The sequence below is a fragment of the Desmodus rotundus genome, chromosome 8 (genome assembly GCF_022682495.2).
Source record: "Desmodus rotundus isolate HL8 chromosome 8, HLdesRot8A.1, whole genome shotgun sequence".
NCBI classification, from domain to species: domain Eukaryota; kingdom Metazoa; phylum Chordata; class Mammalia; order Chiroptera; family Phyllostomidae; genus Desmodus; species Desmodus rotundus.
This window is the reverse complement of record NC_071394.1, coordinates 104,250,084-104,267,624: the sequence shown is the minus strand read 5'-3', so window position 1 is coordinate 104,267,624 and position 17,541 is coordinate 104,250,084. Positions and strand designations below refer to the sequence as shown.

The following is a 17,541-nucleotide window of genomic DNA, read 5'->3' as shown; positions in this document are numbered from 1 at the left end:
CTGCCATCTCTGGGTACCGGGGAACAAAGGCAACCCTGCTCTCCACCCCTTCCTGCCCCTTTAGGTCCTGGGGCATTGGCTTACATTGACCTTCAGGATGGCCCAAACAGTTGCTGTAGACCATTCAAAATGGGCCAGCAGCCTGCTCAGGTGACAGTGGCCTAGACTGGTTCTCATAGCTTACACCCTCCCTCTCACCTTCTCTCTAGAAATGCTACTTGATCTCATCCTAATCTTTGATCTTTTCAGCACCCATTCATCCCATCCCATTATGGACCAAGGAAAGGGGCTCAGGACTCGCTCTGATTTTCAGTTTTACTCAGTAGGACACTCTATGCCTCCAGTCTGGGCAACACTCTCCTCGCAAGTCCAACATGGTTACTGGAGTATAGACCCATCCATTGGCCAGACTGAAGGTGTTTCTCCATGTTTCCTCCCTGTCTTCCACACCTGCTAGCAAGGCGGGCATGACAGAGGATGATTCCAAAGCCCCACTAGAGGACTGGAATTGTTTTTTGTTTTGGGGGGGGGGAGTTAACTAGTAATGTTTTAATATGTTTGTAAGTTACATGCACTCAGAAGATTTGGAAAACACCCAGATCCTTAAAAAGAGAATAAAATTATGTAAAGGCATAGTACTTCAATGAAAGATTCGAGTAGACAGATGCTATCCACACATGAATTAATGACCTAGGTAGTTTTTCTTTGAGGTGGTAGGTAAAGGTTCTTTTTTTGTCCTTCATAAATATAAGCAGCATCAATGCTCTCAGAGTAATAACAAAAAAATTATGTAGAAGAAACAGCAAATGGAATTAAGTCACACTTTGTAAACATGAGCAGGAAAGGGGGTTCAAATGCTATCTTTCTGGACTCCTGAATGACCAGCAGCAGAACAGTGGCCTCCTTTGCAGAGATGACGTGTACTAGAATAGACAGGGCAGAAATAACGGCCTCCACATGAGACAGGGCTTCTTCCTACTGCTCATGTGTGTGGCGCTCAATACTCATCACCTCACTGTGTCATGTAATCTCTGTAACAACCCCTCCTGTGCAGTTTCAGGAGGTCATGTGAGTCTCCCAAGTGTCTGGAGCTAATAAGAATCGGAACAAGGATTTGAACCCAGGCCTCCAAGGCCTGTGCCCCTAATCACAGTGCTCTCCCCTCACCACCACAGCACCTACATCTGCTCTCCCGGTGGGCCTGCCACAGCTCCTTGATGTCCTCTTAAAAAAGAAAGTCAGCACAAACAGAGGAAATCTAAAAACAAATGCCAAGACAGTCTTCCAAAAACTCCCATGAGGTAGCCTGCAGAGGCAACAAGGGAAAACAGCGAAGTTGCATTCAGTCTGAAGCTCACAGGCCGAAGGTTCAGTGCCTGCATCGAGTCCCCAGTGTCTCTTGGTGGTCCACCAGGAGTGTTTGGTCAGCTGATCACACCACGGAGCTGTGCCCCTTCCTGCACAACAGTCCCGATTCTAGGGCTCATTCCTCTTAAAGGCAGATGGGAGGGTAATCTTGTCAGTGGGGAAAATCAGGATGTGGGGCTCTGGCATCAAATAATTTGAACAGGGATGCCAATAGTTTAGGGGTACATGGGCTGCCCTGAACTAGAAGACTTTGGCAGTCCCTAGCCCCATGAGAAGTCGAAAGTGGACACTAGCACCTCCTGCTGGCCCCACCTAGCTTGTCCTTAGGCAACCCAGAAAGAGCTTGTGGGGCCATTCAATGGGTGATCCCATTTGTCGCCACAGTGAGCAGGCACTCTGTGCCAGGGTCCCTCAATATGGCTGCCTGGAAGAAGCTGGAAAAGGGCATTGGCATATGAATGAGCCAGGCTGATGGAAATTCTGCCCGTGGTAACCCCTCCTAAGGGGTTAATTACTTGGTTTAGACCGATACCCCTGTTTTCCACAAGGACCTGCAACAGCTCCCAGGCTGCAATTACAGTGGCAGTCCCACAGAGGCCTGCGAAAGGTGGGCTTTGGGATATTCAAAACTTGCAAGCAGACGCCCCTGGGATTTATGCCCAGCCCTATCAATTTATTTACTAGCTGTGTGCCTTCAAACAAGTCACTTCACTGCCCCTGCCTCCATTTCCTCATGTGCAAAATGGGGCTAAAATGCCCCGCTAAGAGGACAGCGGGTAATTCAATTGACAACAGGTTGGCAAAGAGAAAAATTTGTCGGTGCAGCATATTATTAAAAAATGCATGTTCCCATAAAAAAAAATAGGAAATGTCTGCAGTCGCTGACTTTATGTAGTGATAATGTTGGTATGGTTTGGATGCTTGTTTGTTTTTCTGCCACACTGAGTGGAAGGAACAATGTACCTTGATTGTGTCTAATGACTTCACGGTATCCTATTATCTCATGCCCCATCTCATGTCCGATACATTCTGCATAGAATTTGTAAAAGTATAAACTGATTGACAATAGTCTCTCTCCATCCAATTCACAAAGTACAAGGGAAAGAAACACCCCACAAGCACAATTAGGTGAAATGAATCTGACATTTTTTAAAGTAAAGGCAAAAACACCTGAACTCCAAATTATTTCTTTTGTTGTTTAAGGTGCTTTAACTGTTTATTTTAATATTAAATCAATGCATAATTATTATAGAAAATAAACTTACAAACAAAAGAAAAACATAAAGAGCATTCAAGTTGCTACTTGCCAGGAGGCAACCACCATTAACTCTGTGGTATATATTTTCCCAAGGTCTTTTCTATGCATGTGTATAATTAATGTTTTTCGTTTTGTTTTTATTTTTGTTTATGCAAAAGCAAGATTATATCATACCTACAGTCATGCAGCCTGCTCTTTTACCTAATATTCTAGTGTGAGTGTATTTCCATGTCAATAGGTACATTTTTGCAACATCACTTTAAAGCCTCTGTTGTATGCCAGGCTTTCCACTGTGTTATGAGTGCGCCATAATAAATCTGTATGTTTAGCACTGGGTCATTTACAATTATTTTTTCCTATTACAAAAAGCACAGAGCAGATGTAATTGATTTAAATAAATTGTAAATGGAGAAGTAAAGGGTGAAAAACACAACAATATGAAAATAGACAAAAGTATTTGAAGATCCTAAAATCTGTACATAATTATCCCCTGGAGTCTGCAAAAATTAACAAAACCTGACTGGAGATATTTATTGTAGATTACCTTGTTATTTTGACCATTTCATTGTACTGAACCAGTTTGTTTAACCAAAGTATTTTCAACCCAATTCCTGTTGCTGCCTCTTTTTTTTAATTTAATAATTTATTAAGCATCCTTTTATTTGCATTTTTAAAATTATTTTATTATTGTTCAGTTACAGTTGTCTGCATTTTCCCTCCACTATCCACCCCCCCACCCCAGCCAAAACCACCCTCCCTTGTTTCCACCATCCCCCTTGGTTTTGTCCATGTGTCCTTTATGGTAGTTCCTGAAAACCCTCCCCCCCATTGTTGGTGCCTCTTGAAGCTTAAGGCGAAAAATGCTTAGGAAGCATCAGAAAGTCCCTGGCATGAAGTAGGCTCTCTGCCATGTGCTGATTCCTCCCCTCCATTTCCCTTTCTTTAGCAGTGAAAGGAAGAATTATAAATAGTGGGTTTACTAGGCTTCCCATGTGCCATTGTTCCATCTGCTCTGGCGCCACCAGCTGCCAGTAAGGCAGAACTGGGTCAATGTCCTCTCAAACAGAGGAGAAACGCAAGCCATTCACCAGCTCATTCTTCAGTAAACAATTACAGAGACCTAGTGTACATCTGACCGGCACCAGTGCTGGGGACACAAAGGGGCAATAACATGTATTACCTGCTTTCTAAGAGTCCATAGCCTAGGGAGAAAAGCCAAGTACATGTAACATCCCGTTATGGTGCAAGGTAGATTAGGGCACCTGGGTCAGGGAGGCTGCATTGTTGGGGGTTAATTTGTGAATGACTGGCTGGTGGCCTGTTCTCGTGTATGTCACTGCAGGTCATCAATGCTATTGAGCAGGACTACCGGCTGCCCCCACCCATGGACTGCCCAGCTGCTCTACACCAGCTCATGCTGGACTGTTGGCAGAAGGACCGTAACAGCCGGCCTCGCTTTGCTGAGATTGTCAACACCCTGGACAAGATGATCCGGAACCCGGCAAGTCTCAAGACTGTGGCAACCATCACCGCCGTGTGAGTCTAGTGGTTCCTAGGTGTGGGTGATCTCATAGTCAGGAGCAAGGCCAGTAGCAAGACTGCTAGCCTTTCGGTCCATTGTGAGCAAGGGTTAAATGACTGAACGCATCCACTAATGGAAGACGTTCCAAGACTTTCTGTAGACCTATGTTAAGAAACCTGTCTTAGTCTCCACTTCCTATTGACTCCAAGTGGGCTGGGTATCGGGCTCTCTAATAGTTGAGTGTATCTGATCTGATTGGTATGAGGCCACACTTCTGGGTGATCCTGTTTCCAGAAGGCACCCTTTCTGTTCACTGCATCATATGCTAGGCAGGTTGAGCTGCAAAATTGGAATCTTGGCCAACCAATTAGCAGGTAAAGGCCCTGATTGCTGGGGGCAAAGAAATACAAGGCAATTGGATTTGTTTTGAGAAAATGAACAGAACAACTGTCTACTGTCAGCAACTCTCAGTTGTACATTTTCAGTGTAACTCATTTATTGTTCATCCTTTTAACCAAAGTTTATTGGGTGCATATGTGCTAAGCACGGCACCCATTGTTGGCACTCTAGAATGAACAGCATAGGCATGATCCCTGCCCTCGTGGAGCTTTGAATCATTTAGGAACAGCAAACACTAATCAGATGATCATCCAAAGATAGCCACTCTAGCAGGGAGGTGCATGATGTTTAGAGAGCACATACCTGCCCCTGTTGTCATGGAAGCAATCCTCATGAGAGCTGAAGAGTGAGAGTGCACTCATTAATGGAAAGAAAGGAAGATGGGAGTAGAGGGGCAAGGGTTCTAGGCCAAGGGGTACAGCATGTGCAGAGGCCTGAGGGTAGAAAGGACAGGGCCAGTGTGTAGCAGACTGAGTGGTGGCTGAGGTTGGCAAGGTGGTGAAGGGCCAGACTTTCAGAGCCTTTAGGCCTGCTAAGAATTCTGGGCTTGGCTTTCAGAGCAATGAGCACCCTTTCAAGGGCTTGACATGAATCAGGGTCAGGTGAGGGTTATTGACATGATCACATCTGCATTTGTAAAAGAGCATCAGGCAACAGTGTGGAATTTAGGTTGAGGGGAACAAGCATGTAGAAAAATAGGTAGGAGAGCATTTCAATAATCACAACAGAGAAGATAGGGTCTTAAATCAGGCAAATGATGTGGAAAGAAATGGATGTGTTTGAGCAATTATGAAGGTCAAATCTTTAGGACTTGGTGAAGGATTGGGCATGGGTGCTGAGGATGAGGGAAATGTCAAGATGGCACCCTGGTTTTAGGTTTGGGTACCTGGGTATCTGCTTTGAGGGTGTGTCAGAGAAGATCAGTGGTGGGCAATTCTGTTCCATTTATTTTAATTAGCTGAGGATGCAACCGGGAAAAAAAATGTTACGAATAGATTTGGGGAGGTTGCAGTGGACTGAGTATATTTTTAAATGCTCTTAGATTTCAGTGTACCAGGGAGTTGTGGATCTTCCATTCCCTTTAGACTGCATGCTGGTCAATCAACCTGTCTGGGCTGACTGACATGTGACAGTGCCCAGAGGCAGAGGGACTGGCCACCTGGACCTGAGAAGCCATGCCACCTGCCAACTCAGGATCTGTAAGGAAAGAAGGGTCAGCACAGGGCTCGACTGTCATCCTCACCCTGTGAGGGACTCGGCCCTCCATAAAGTACCGTTGCCCAGAGTGTGGATCTCTCTACACAACGCTGCAGCTGTGGGCTCACCTGCTCCTCTCTGTCCCACAGGCCTTCCCAGCCCCTGCTAGACCGCTCCATTCCAGACTTCACGGCCTTTACCACCGTGGATGACTGGCTCAGTGCCATCAAAATGGTTCAGTACAGGGACAGCTTCCTCACCGCCGGCTTCACCTCCCTCCAGCTGGTCACCCAGATGACATCAGAGTAAGTGATGAGAATCATCTCTGTCCAGCCTGTGGGTGGGGGCGGGGTGGATCAAGGCTCCTTCCCTGCCATTGCCCACGGTCCCAGTCCTGATTCTGGCCTGAGCCCCAGATCTCCGCCTCTGAATGGAACCAGGCTTGGTGGAGGAGCACCTTGGAAAGATGGAGAAGAGGCAGAGGGTAGGGTGGAGAGGCTGAGACTGTTCTGGGCCCCAAATGAGAGGCGTTCAGTCATAGCCATATGTCATTTGCCTAATCACCGAGAGTTGCTCCCCCATTTAAGTTCTTAAACTCAGCCCATCAAAGGGAGCATCCAGATGGAAAGAACACAGCCAGCCAGCACATTAAACAACATAGCAGGCAGAGGCATTGCACTGACTCAGCAACAATTTCAGATGTGGGGGAGCTTGTGTTTATACCTATGTAGCACTTGTAAATAAGTATACATTTCCATCCCCTACAAATAATTTACCAGCAAATTATTATGCAGCTTCCACAGGACTATAGAGGAATACAAAAACTAAAATTATTCAAATAAAATGAGAGTCAGAAAGGGTCTTGAACGTCCATGTAGTCCATCATTTCCCCAAGACTCTTCTGAGTAGCACCTATTCTAGGAAATGTTAATAGGTTCTCCTTGGAAAAAAGGCCCCCCAGTCAAATACATTTGGGAAATACTGTGCACTTTATTACTCTCTTGGAGATTCACAATGCATATTAGCACTGTAAAGGCCATGAGAAAACCTGAAATTAAAAAAATAACATTGAAAATTATTAAATACTGTGGAGACATATTTTTGAGAGTCAGGACTTTCGGAACTGCAGTTTGAGAAATGTTTATCTAGTTCCACCCCTTTCATTCAGTGGATTCAGAAAGCAGGTAAAGCCCTGGCTGGTGTGGCTCAGTGGATTGAGCACTGGCCTATGGACCAAAGGGTCACTAGTTCGATACCCATTCAGGGCACAAGCCTGGGTTGCATGAGAAGCAACGACACATTCATGTTTTCTTCCTCTCTTTCTCCCTCCTTTCCCCTCTCTAAAAATAAATAAATAAAATCTTTGTAAAAAAAGAAAGAAAGAAAGCAGGTGAAGTTAGTTAGTTAGTTAGTTCCTGAAGAGTCAGGCTCATGAGTGGCAAAGCAGGGCTAGAGCCTGCCTTCCTGACCACCAATTCCACATCCTTCTGAGGGCCACAGCAGCACTATACTTTGCCGCACACTGGGATCACCTGGGAATCTTTAAAATTATTGATGCCTGATATTCTGTTTTAATTGGTGTGTGGTATACCTGGGCATTGGGATTTTAAAACCTGCCCAAGTGATTCTATAATGCAACCAAGTTTGGGAACCACTGAACTAAAGTTGGTTTAAAGTCTAAAGTTGGTCAAATTGTGAATTCACATACACAGATGTGCACGCACACATGTACACATGTGCATGCTCACAGAGACCCCAGAGGGGTCCAGGCTAAAACATATACTGACGGCACCGAGTTAGGCGGCCTGTAACATACACTCCCCATGGTGCAGGATCAGACAGTCCACAAGCAGTTGACACAGATCATCTGTTTTGTGTCAAGCACAGGGGTAGGTGTGGGGCTTCCCTCCCAGGCAGGCCAGTTGCTGAGTCCCAGGGGAGGGGGTGATCATCCACCCCCAGCAACTGAGCACCAGAGGGACGACAGCTTCTTGATTCTCTGCCTCCGTCCCCATCTCCTTCTTTGAAGTCCATCTTCCTGGAGTCCAGCTCCACATCTCTGAGGACCATTCTTGCCAGAAATGATGGCACTTCCTCTTCTTCCAGGGAGATGACTTGAAGTGCATCTAGTCTTAGATCCACTAAACTTCAGACTTCATTTTCTTACACCTGGGTTCATTTCCTGGCAATGCCTAAAAAAGACAGTCCCTGACATTATGAATTATTGTCATACACGAAAAATAAGAAAGAAGCACTTACTAGTGGAAAACCAGCTTCCCCATCTTGCAAAGTTAATATGGAGGCGTAGCTTAGCTGATTGAGGGCCTGGGTGCAGGAACAGAAGTGGGTGTTCACGAAGATGAGGCTACTCCTGCTTCCCCACTGTGGTCTGGCTGAGTATGGCGGCTCTGGTCACCTGATCCCCCACAAGCAGAAGGAATCAAGGGGAATAATTCCCTGAGTCTGGGAATGCCATATGAAAAAGGACAGAGGAAAGTGAAACCAAAAGTTAAGGAATTTAGTTCAAAGTAAAAAATGTTCACACACTATTGTAGCAATTTAGTTTATTTCTTGACAGATAAAAGATGGGAAAAAAGCATAAGCAACTAAATAAATAAAATAGATTGCAGGACAATTTGTGAGTTTAAAATTCAAGCATGCCTCTCAAAAGTGTTTGTTAAAAAGACATGGGTAACTTAACAATCTAAACTGGCTGCAGCCTATGGGGGGCTGCCCGCCAGCTGAAAGGAGGGGGTCAGGTAAGCGATGGTGTTGTGGATGGAGGTCCAACACAGAGCCCTCCTCAGGGGTCTGGTTCCCAGCGTGCACAGTGATCCGCTGTGCTGGAACCCAGGGCTTTGGGGGAGTACAGTCAGGACCTAGAAGAGTTTGAGAGCTGGCCTGCTGGGTGGCTGAGAGTCCAGTGGTCTTGAATTTGAACCCAAGCTCCCCCACTGCTTCCCCACTGTGTGATCTAGAACATGTTACTTAACTTCTTTGAGCCCTATTTGCCTTGTCTGTAAAGATGCTGATAATAATAGTACCCATCTCCTTGGTTTGTGCTGAGAGGCAAATGGAAGAGCACATTCAAAGCACTTGGCTTACTGCCTGTTTCCTCGCCCACAGGATGCACACAACAAATGATTGCTGTTAAATTATTACTGAATTTGAATTTTTTGTCAATTTTTATAAGATATTTCCATAGATGTAAATGAGATAGTATATGGCAATGAAAAAGTACTCAGTGTCATATATTATCATTTGTATATGACACTTCCATAGATATAAATGAGATAGTACATAGCACATAAAAAGTACTCAATGTCATATATTATTATTCTTTTTATTAACTAAGGAAAGAAGCATATCTCCCCAACATCACATAATAAGCCATGAAATCATTCATATTAAGACTCACAGCTTAAAGAGAATCCAAACCAAACCCCTATCCTAAACATAGTCCTTGGTTTCCTGCTTGGGCAGATATTTGAAAGTTATTTTGAGCTCACCCTTCTTAAAAATTCATGATATTAAAATTCAAACAGAGGCAGAAAATGGAAACTCAGGGGAAAAACATCAGAAAACCAAGCAAGACTCACATCTTTTCAATCACAGTGGGTGATCTCTAATTTAGGCAGAAAACCAGAGAATAAATGAAGTCTCAGACAGTATGTGTTTGGGATGCTTAAAAAAAAAGTGAAGGAAAGTTCTAGTTTACCTAGGGTCACACACACAATGAAGGTGGTGCCCCAGGCCCTCCAGGATTGTCTAAGTTGGAGGGGACATTGGAGACAAGAGCTACTGCATGGGAAAAGTGAGGCTGAGCAAGGAGATATCTAGGTTTGCATTTGCCAAAGACTCTTAAAACACTTTTGGATTTTAAGCACTTTTATTTGTCTTCCATGATGAGTTTCGATCTCTGAAAAGCCACCCTAACACTAAAGTGCCTTCTTTTGTGTTTTTTTCCCTCCTAGAGACCTCCTGAGAATAGGGGTCACCTTGGCAGGTCATCAGAAGAAGATCCTGAATAGCATTCATTCTATGAGGGTCCAGATGAGTCAGTCACCATCGGCAATGGCATGAGAACTCTTATTTTCTGGGGGAAGGAGAGGAAGGAAAAGGACCAGACTCAAGGGGAAGCCTGAGGTTGAACACTGTGGAATGTCTTGGAGAGATTGGTTTCTCTGCTGAGAAATGTGTCACATCAGTGAAGAATAAACTGAATTGCTCATCAACCTTCATTTCTCAGTGACAGAAGCATATTTAAGATGCTGTGGGAAACCAAATAAAGAATAAAACATAAAAAGGTGATGTTCAACGGACGTGAAGACCCAGGTATGCACTGGGGCTTCAAGAGTAAACTCGCCCCCCTGAACCCCTCGGTGGAATGGAGTCATCTATCCGCAGGAAGGAAGGGAAGGAGGTGGAGGGAAGAAACAGAGCAGCGTTCCATTTTCTTCCTCGCCAATGACATTCTTTTCTTTTCTCCTTCTGTACTCCTCCCCAAGAATCCTCTCCCTTCTCCCACATCCATTTCCCTTTGCTCACAACTCATGTAGGGAAGTTTCTTCAAACAAACCCCAGCTCCTGAGTCTCCAGATGTTCTGTCAGTTGCCAAAGGACTTTGCTGACCACTGCATGGGGGATCCGACCAATTCAATTAATGTCTTCATATTGAAGAAGAGATGTACCTTCAATTGAAAACCTTGTTTTTCTTTTGTTTGCATTTTCTGCAAAAAGGAAAAAGAAACCACAAATTGGGGAGAAAAAAGAAAAGAAAAACCTGTTTCCATGTGCTAGAGCACGCATATGTACGTCTGCGTTATAAGATGACTGTGCTTGTTCATAACAGATGCAAACAAGAAAGATCGGGGAAGTCTTGGCCCTGGAAAATTCGAGGGGTCCAGAGCGTGTTGCTGGTTTGGTTTTCTGGTTGGCCTGCTTGGTCTATTGGCTCAATGGGGAGAAAGGGTACGGAGAAAAATAAAATGAAATGGGGAACACTCTCAAGAGCTTGCAAATTCAGACAGGAAACAGGTGAGTGGTTTGAATTGGATGCAGTGTGGGCCATTCTAGAATGATACTGACTGATTAATTATTCCTGGTAACATCTGAAGAGAAGGAGAAGGAAAGTTTCTGGAGAATGTTCTTCCACATCCTGGAATCTGCAATTCAAGAGGTGACAAGGGAGAATTCTTCTTACCTTATCCATGGACTGGCTTAAGCCGTGTGGCATCCGAGGAATGTTTCAAGTGTGTCTGTGTCTCTCTGCATTCCTTCTTGTACCTCATTGTTCAATTCACTTTTGTAAATTCCACCTAACATTTAAATATTTTTAATTTCTCCTTTTACCTTAATCTCCTTGCTAATTTTATCTGTCTAATTAAAATGAGCAGAAGCATGTCTGGGTTTACATAAAACGGTGTCAGAATGTGTGTTCCTGGACCCCACTGGGTCTGTGTCCAAGTTACGGGAGAATCCTTAACAAACGTCCTTCTTCCCTCTAATGGGAGGGAGGTACACATCTGGACCCTGGGACTCCTGAGAAGCAGAACATGTTAGAATCACTCTCACTGATGTGACCCAAAGGAAGAACCAAATAAATGTGAGGCTCTGAACTCTCAAATGTGCGGCGTTAAAAAGTCACTGATGAGTAAACATAAACAATCACCAAGAATACACAATCGGCCATGATTTCAGTTCACACACTGCACCTGAGAAGTTCACATGTAGGCCCATTTGGTGCGAGTCACTTCAGACCATTGTGGCGTGTCTGTGTGCATGCATTTGGAGGGGAGAGGTGTGGGGCAGTCAGAGGAGCTACGGTCCTCACATAGTTTATTTAACACATACTTAAGGTGAGAGGAGCCTTTTCCCCTAATCCTAGCTAACTTTGTGCTTGAGGAGGTCCTCACCTTCTGAAGCCCCTTCAAAGAGGCTCATAGGTCAGGGGTTCAGCTCCGAAGCAGGGGAGCACCGTTTTAAAGTACCACCCTTGTGCTTCACCCCTGGAGGATAGGAGGAGGTGGTCAGAACTGTCTCAGCAGATTTACATGTGGCTGCAAGGGGCCCCAATCCAGCCACATAGTGGGTAGAAAAGAAAATTTCCCCTAATAGCTAACCAATTCCATGCACAATTTGCTAATTACCCCAAAGACCTCAATCCATGAAGTGTCTTACAAGCCTACACATTTCTGCTAATCTACTCTCAATTTTTCACAGTAATGAATTTTAATTTGTCATCAAATTCCTCAGGCAGCATCCTTAACCCAAAATCCTCACTGCACATCCACCAGTGATAGCCCACCTTCTGGCTGCAGACAAAGTAATGTCAAGGAGAAGGTTGTGCCACACTCTCTGGTTTGGTTTTACCCTAAGTGCCACAAAGGAGAGAGAGAGAGAACCTGAAGTGCACAAAGGGAAAGCATAAGGAGTCAGCAGAGCCAAGGCCAGAGCCTCCAAGCATAGCTCTTAGTGGGAGGGGCATGACAGACTCTTGACATGCCCCCAACCTGCACAGATGCCCATCATGGCTTCACATTCCAGGCTTCCCCACTCCCACACCCTTGTGCCTCTCGTGAGTGAGACATACCTCCCTACCCTCTGTAGCATGAATCTAGTCATTAACCTCTCTCAGCCTCTGTTTCCTTGTGTGTATAATCAGATAGCGATAACTATTGTACCTTTGATGAAAGCTATCTAACATTTCTGGGCAGGTTCTCTATGCCAAGCACGTTCTGAATACTTTACATGTATTCATTCTCTTCTTCACCACTCTCTTGTGAAGCCCCAGCAGATACTGTATTGTCCCCAGTTTTCAGGTGAGAAAACTGAGAGACAGAGATCTTGCGTAGATCACACAGCAGCAGAGTCAGGTTTTGACTCAGACAATCTGACTCCATACTCATAACCACTATCCCAGTGGGTCTCACACTTGAGCATGCATTAGCATCACCCGGAGGGTGTGTTAAAACAGAGATCGTGGGGCTCCACCTTCAGGTTTTCTGATGTAGCAGATCTGGAGTGGAAGCCAAGAATTTGCACTTCTCACAAGTTGACAGGTAGTGCCAGTGCTGCTGGTCCAGAGATCACACTTTGAGAACCACTGCAGGACTCTAACCTAGCTTCCTGGAATGAATGATAATGGGTACAAAGCCCTGGACTCAGGGAATGATAGTTGTTGGGGCTCTTGAGCTACCCTGGAAGAGGGGAATAGACCTTCACACCCTTGGGCATGAAGTGATGGGATGCACAGAGGTATCTGTCCTCACTGGCCTGTAGTGCCAGACGACTTGACTCACACCTTCAAATGAGCTCCTGGGGAGAATGCTCACTGGCAGGAAGACCCCAATCCTCTGAATTTCAGTTAGACCTGCTACTTTACCATCTTGCAGAGGATTAATTCTACTCAGATCCTTTCTTAAAAACACTGTGCACAGTGGTCAGTGGCCTGTGGCCCTGTGAGCCAAGCTAAAGAGAAGGAACCTACCACTGTGCTGTGCAACCCATGGTATGGCTCACAGAGCGGAGGCCTCTGCCAGGCACACCTGCAGCCACCAAGATTCAGGTGGGTGGGTACCGCAAGGAGACATTGGGAGATGTTTAATTAATGTGCCTTGAGCAGGAGTTATGGGAATGGAGGCGATCTGTGGAAAAGCTTTGGAGTTCAACCCACCTCTCTGTGTACCTCTGCCCGCCCCCATACTTAAAGGTAGGAATGAAAGATTCAAAGTAGACACACCTACAGAGCATGTGCTTATTGCATCATCTGGAAATTATTGATGCTCACAGATGTCAAATAGGCACATAAAATGCTAAAATCATATACCACCTCCCTCTCCCCTCTCCCCAGAGTTATGTGTAGAGCTAGGTCACTGGGCTTTCACTGAGGATAACTGAAATCAAATGAGGACTAGAAATTACCTTGAGCCCTGGCCAGGTGGCTCAGCTGGTTGGAGCATTGTCCTGTACACCAAAATGTTGTGTTTTCGATCTCTGGTCAGGGCACATGCCCGGGTTGCAGGTTTGATCCCCAGTTGGGACACAGACAGACAAGAGGCAACAGATCAATGTTTCCCTCTCACATCAATCTCTCTCTCTCTCTCTCTCTCTCTCTCTCTCTCTCTCTCTCTCTCTCTTCCTCTCTAAAATCAATAAATATATCTTTGAGTAAGAATTTTTTTAAAATTACCATTGACCAGCAATTGGGAAGAGAACAAAAAGCAGTGAATAGAAGTCTAGGAATATTGAGGGGCAGGAAGAGTGAGACATCAGGCAGGAGAGCAACAATCTACACAGTATTAGTTTAAAATGAAAGATTCTAACAGCTTTGTTTTGTTCTAAGAAGGTCCTCGTGGACTAGCCTGTGAACCTCATTATCGTTTCAGAAATAATAATGGCTCTGGCACCAACTAAGGGCATGTTAGGCCCCTGGTAAGTGAAACAAAAGAGAAGCACAGTCATGATGGAGTACCAGCCGCCAACAGGTGCCATCCAGTGTTCTCTATCACCAGGACGAAGGCGCAGAGGACACTTAACATTCATGTCAGAGTGAGCTCAGCTTTCATTGAGATGCCCTGCAGTTCATATAGAAATGACAGGACCATTTTCAAAAGTAGTCAGAGGTTTTGCATTGTCTAAGACATCGGTGGGGCTGGGGGTGGTGGTGGTGGTAGAGGGAAATCGCTGAGGTTACAGAAAGGTTGTCAAAGGGGAAGAGGGTGACTGGATCACACTGGAAGGTCATTGAAGTTCACCACCAGGGAGTTTCTTGAGACCCGCCATTTGCAAATGAGAACAGGTGCACAGAGGTCTGGGAAAAAACTCTCAGTCCCTCCCAGAGAGTACCAGCCCTGGTGGTGGGGGGGGGGGGGGAATGTGTTCTGTAGACCCTGCTTAAGGGTGGGTGGGATAGACACCTTTGAGCAGTGGTGGATGGACCTCCCTCACACACATGGGAGAAAAGGGGAGCTCTCGTCTCCTTCCCCCTGCCACCCCTGCATGCCTCCTGGGCTGACCTTTTTTTAATCACAGGCCCTTAATGGGTTCCTGTGTTGCTGGGAATCACGGTTTGGCACACACAGCATTCCCAGCCAGATCTTTCCAGATCCCCAGAGTGGGAGTGAACACAGGTCATGTCCTGTTCTGCACACAGCGCCCAGCATTCTGACTAACACACGGAAGCCAACTCAATACATATTTGGTGATTTAAATAAGGTTGAGCTGGAAAAGTTTAACATGTCACTATTTCACCTATAGAAGTCCATGACCTTGAATACTGTGCTTTTAAAGAAATCAATCCCTGAGTATTTAGTTGGTATCTTTTTCACTTACTCTTTACTGCTGTCAATTGTAAATTATTCTAATTTTAGTTTTATGAAGTTCAACACATCCCTTTTTAACCCCATCTGCATCTTTAATATGATGTCACAATCTTTCCCAGAGCACGGTTTGGGGAAAACAGCATCCCACTGAGTGTCAGTCACTGTGAAAAGTCCCCAAGCAGCAATGAATGAGGCACTGTCTCTGGTACAATAGAGGCAAACTGGAAGGGCAGTGACTCTTCCTTTATTCCTTAAATAAATATAAGTGAGATCCAATTAGCAGGAGGTGGAGGTAGATTTGCTGTTGGAGAAGAGTAGGGGGAGATTCAAGGATGACATCCCAAGTTTCTGCTGTGGGAAACTGAGTGAATTTTTATACCATTCATTGAAATAAAAGATACAAAAAGAAGAAGTAATTGGGAGGTGGGTATAATAGGAACTAGAGTGGCCCATGGGCAGTTGGATGTAGGGCTCTGTCATTCAGCACAGATACTTGGGCTGATGATATAGATTTGGGAGCATGCTTTTTCGTGATGGTAACTAAAGCCACGGGAGTAGAAGAATTTCCTGCAGGAGACTGTGAGAATGGGGAGACAAGAGGGCCCACATGGAATCCTGAGAAACAGCAACATTTAAAAAGTCTCCAGGGACAGGGAGGCTCACTGAGGGGTCAGGATAGAGCCATTGCAAGGAATGAAGAAAAGCTGGGAGCAGACAGTGGCCATGGAGTCAAAGGAAAACCTTTCTGAGAGGGAGTAGCGGTCCCAGGGCTCAGAGCTGCCAGGGGGGCTAATATGAGGTGAGTCTTGAACATTGTCCATGGGTTTAGCCACAGGAGGTCTCAGGTGACCTTGGTCGGGCAGTTTCAGCAGAAGACACTGGATGGAATGAGGAAAGAGAGGACATCTTCATCTTTCAAGAAGCTGGACTTCAAAGGGGAGAAGAAAAATAGGGATAGAGCTGGAGAGGCTCCTTTTGGTTGTTGTTATTATGTTACATTTTAGTGGGAAGACTTGAGCGTATTTAAAAGCTTATTTTAAAGAGTCCATGCAGAAAAGGAGGAGGATGACCATTGAGAGGGTCAGACCCACACAGAAGACAGGGAGTACAGCTGGAGACAGGGCGCAGCTTAAAATGCAGCCATTCTAACTGGGTTTGGAGGATGAATAAATGAGGAATGACATGAGTTTCTAGCAGAACTCCAGCTCACCTTCCCATTTCCTCACAATCGAATCATTTAGTTTCTGCAGCTTCATGCAGACAGTCGAAGACCTGTGATTGATCCAGGGGCCTTGCCGTCACAATGCTAGAATGACAAAGCCAGCATGCCCATTTCTGTTGAAATGGATGAGTGGACAGTGAGATCTGATGAGAAACAAATATGAAGCATCCCAGGCCCATTTCCCACCCAGAATCCCTCTTTAGCTACCCACCCCAATGAAATAAAGTCCAAATTCCTGATCATAAAGAGAGGCTCATGCCCAACTCTCCAGCCAAACTTCCCACCAGACAATACCTGTGGCCTGCCCACACCCTTTCCACCTCTGCTTCTGTGCTCACACCTGTCCCTGTGCTAGGAACTCCTCCACTCCCCAGTTCGTGAGCCCATCAGGCCACAGCTAAAATGTCACAGGTCTTGTGGGTGGTCCAGTCTGCAGTCAGTCACCTCTTTTATCTCCCATACAATTGTCCTTACTTCCATTATATTCCACCTTCTAATCTGTGAGCTCCTTATATTATATTCATCTGTGCATTCAAGCACCCAGCACATATAATAACTGTTCATAGGAGGAAGGCATGGCCAGGCCCAGGGAGACTAAATCCAGAAGGGAGGAACATTCTGGGAAAGTTGGTGTCAGGAAATAGATAACCTCTGGCAATAGCCCTGGCCAGGTAGCTCAATTGGTTAGAGCATCATCCCAATAACATCAAGGTTGCAGGTTTAATCTCCATTCAGGTCACATATAAGAAGCAACCAATGAAGGCATAAATAACAAGTCTCTCTTTCTCTCTCTCAAAATTAATAAATAAAAATAAAAAAGAAATGGATAACCTTTGGAATAACATGTAAGACCTCAGCCACAGAGAACGGAAGGTGTGCTAGGGAGAGAAGTTGAGCTGGGATGGCAGTGAGAGGCCACAGGCGTAGGTGGTCACCATGGCATGTAGGAGTCACCACTACAAAATTCAGGGGAAGTGTAAACCAACTAGGTAAGCAGAGGTATTAGAATATCTATGCTTCAGGGTTTGGGTCTTGGACCTAGGGCAGAGCCCAGCCTCAGGATCCCAGACTTCCAGGAACTAGGGTAGAGACTTCGGGAGCAGAGACTGGTAGTAGCAAAGCAAAACTCTGCTCATTCATTCAACCAACATGAATGAGACTGCCGCTGGGCCAGGAAGGCAGGTCAGGCAGGTCAGGCAGGTCAGAGAGGACCCTTGATTTTTCCACTCCAGCTTGATGTATGCTTGGGCGG

General features: G+C 45.4%; 1 protein-coding gene across 3 annotated transcripts in view; it reads left to right on the top strand.

The window, feature by feature from the left end:
- The window catches only part of EPHB1 (EPH receptor B1), a 421,654-nt gene extending 410,449 nt beyond the window's left edge, over positions 1 to 11,205 (top strand). For all 3 annotated transcript variants that reach the window (XM_053930212.1, XM_053930213.1, XM_024565783.4), the window contains 3 exons: positions 3,969 to 4,162; positions 5,894 to 6,049; positions 9,719 to 11,205. In XM_053930212.1, coding sequence (XP_053786187.1) covers positions 3,969 to 4,162; positions 5,894 to 6,049; positions 9,719 to 9,827 — 459 coding nt within the window. In that variant the 3' untranslated portion in view covers positions 9,828 to 11,205. The remainder of the gene's footprint in view (positions 1 to 3,968; positions 4,163 to 5,893; positions 6,050 to 9,718) is intronic.
- Positions 11,206 to 17,541: the final 6,336 nt, after the last annotated feature.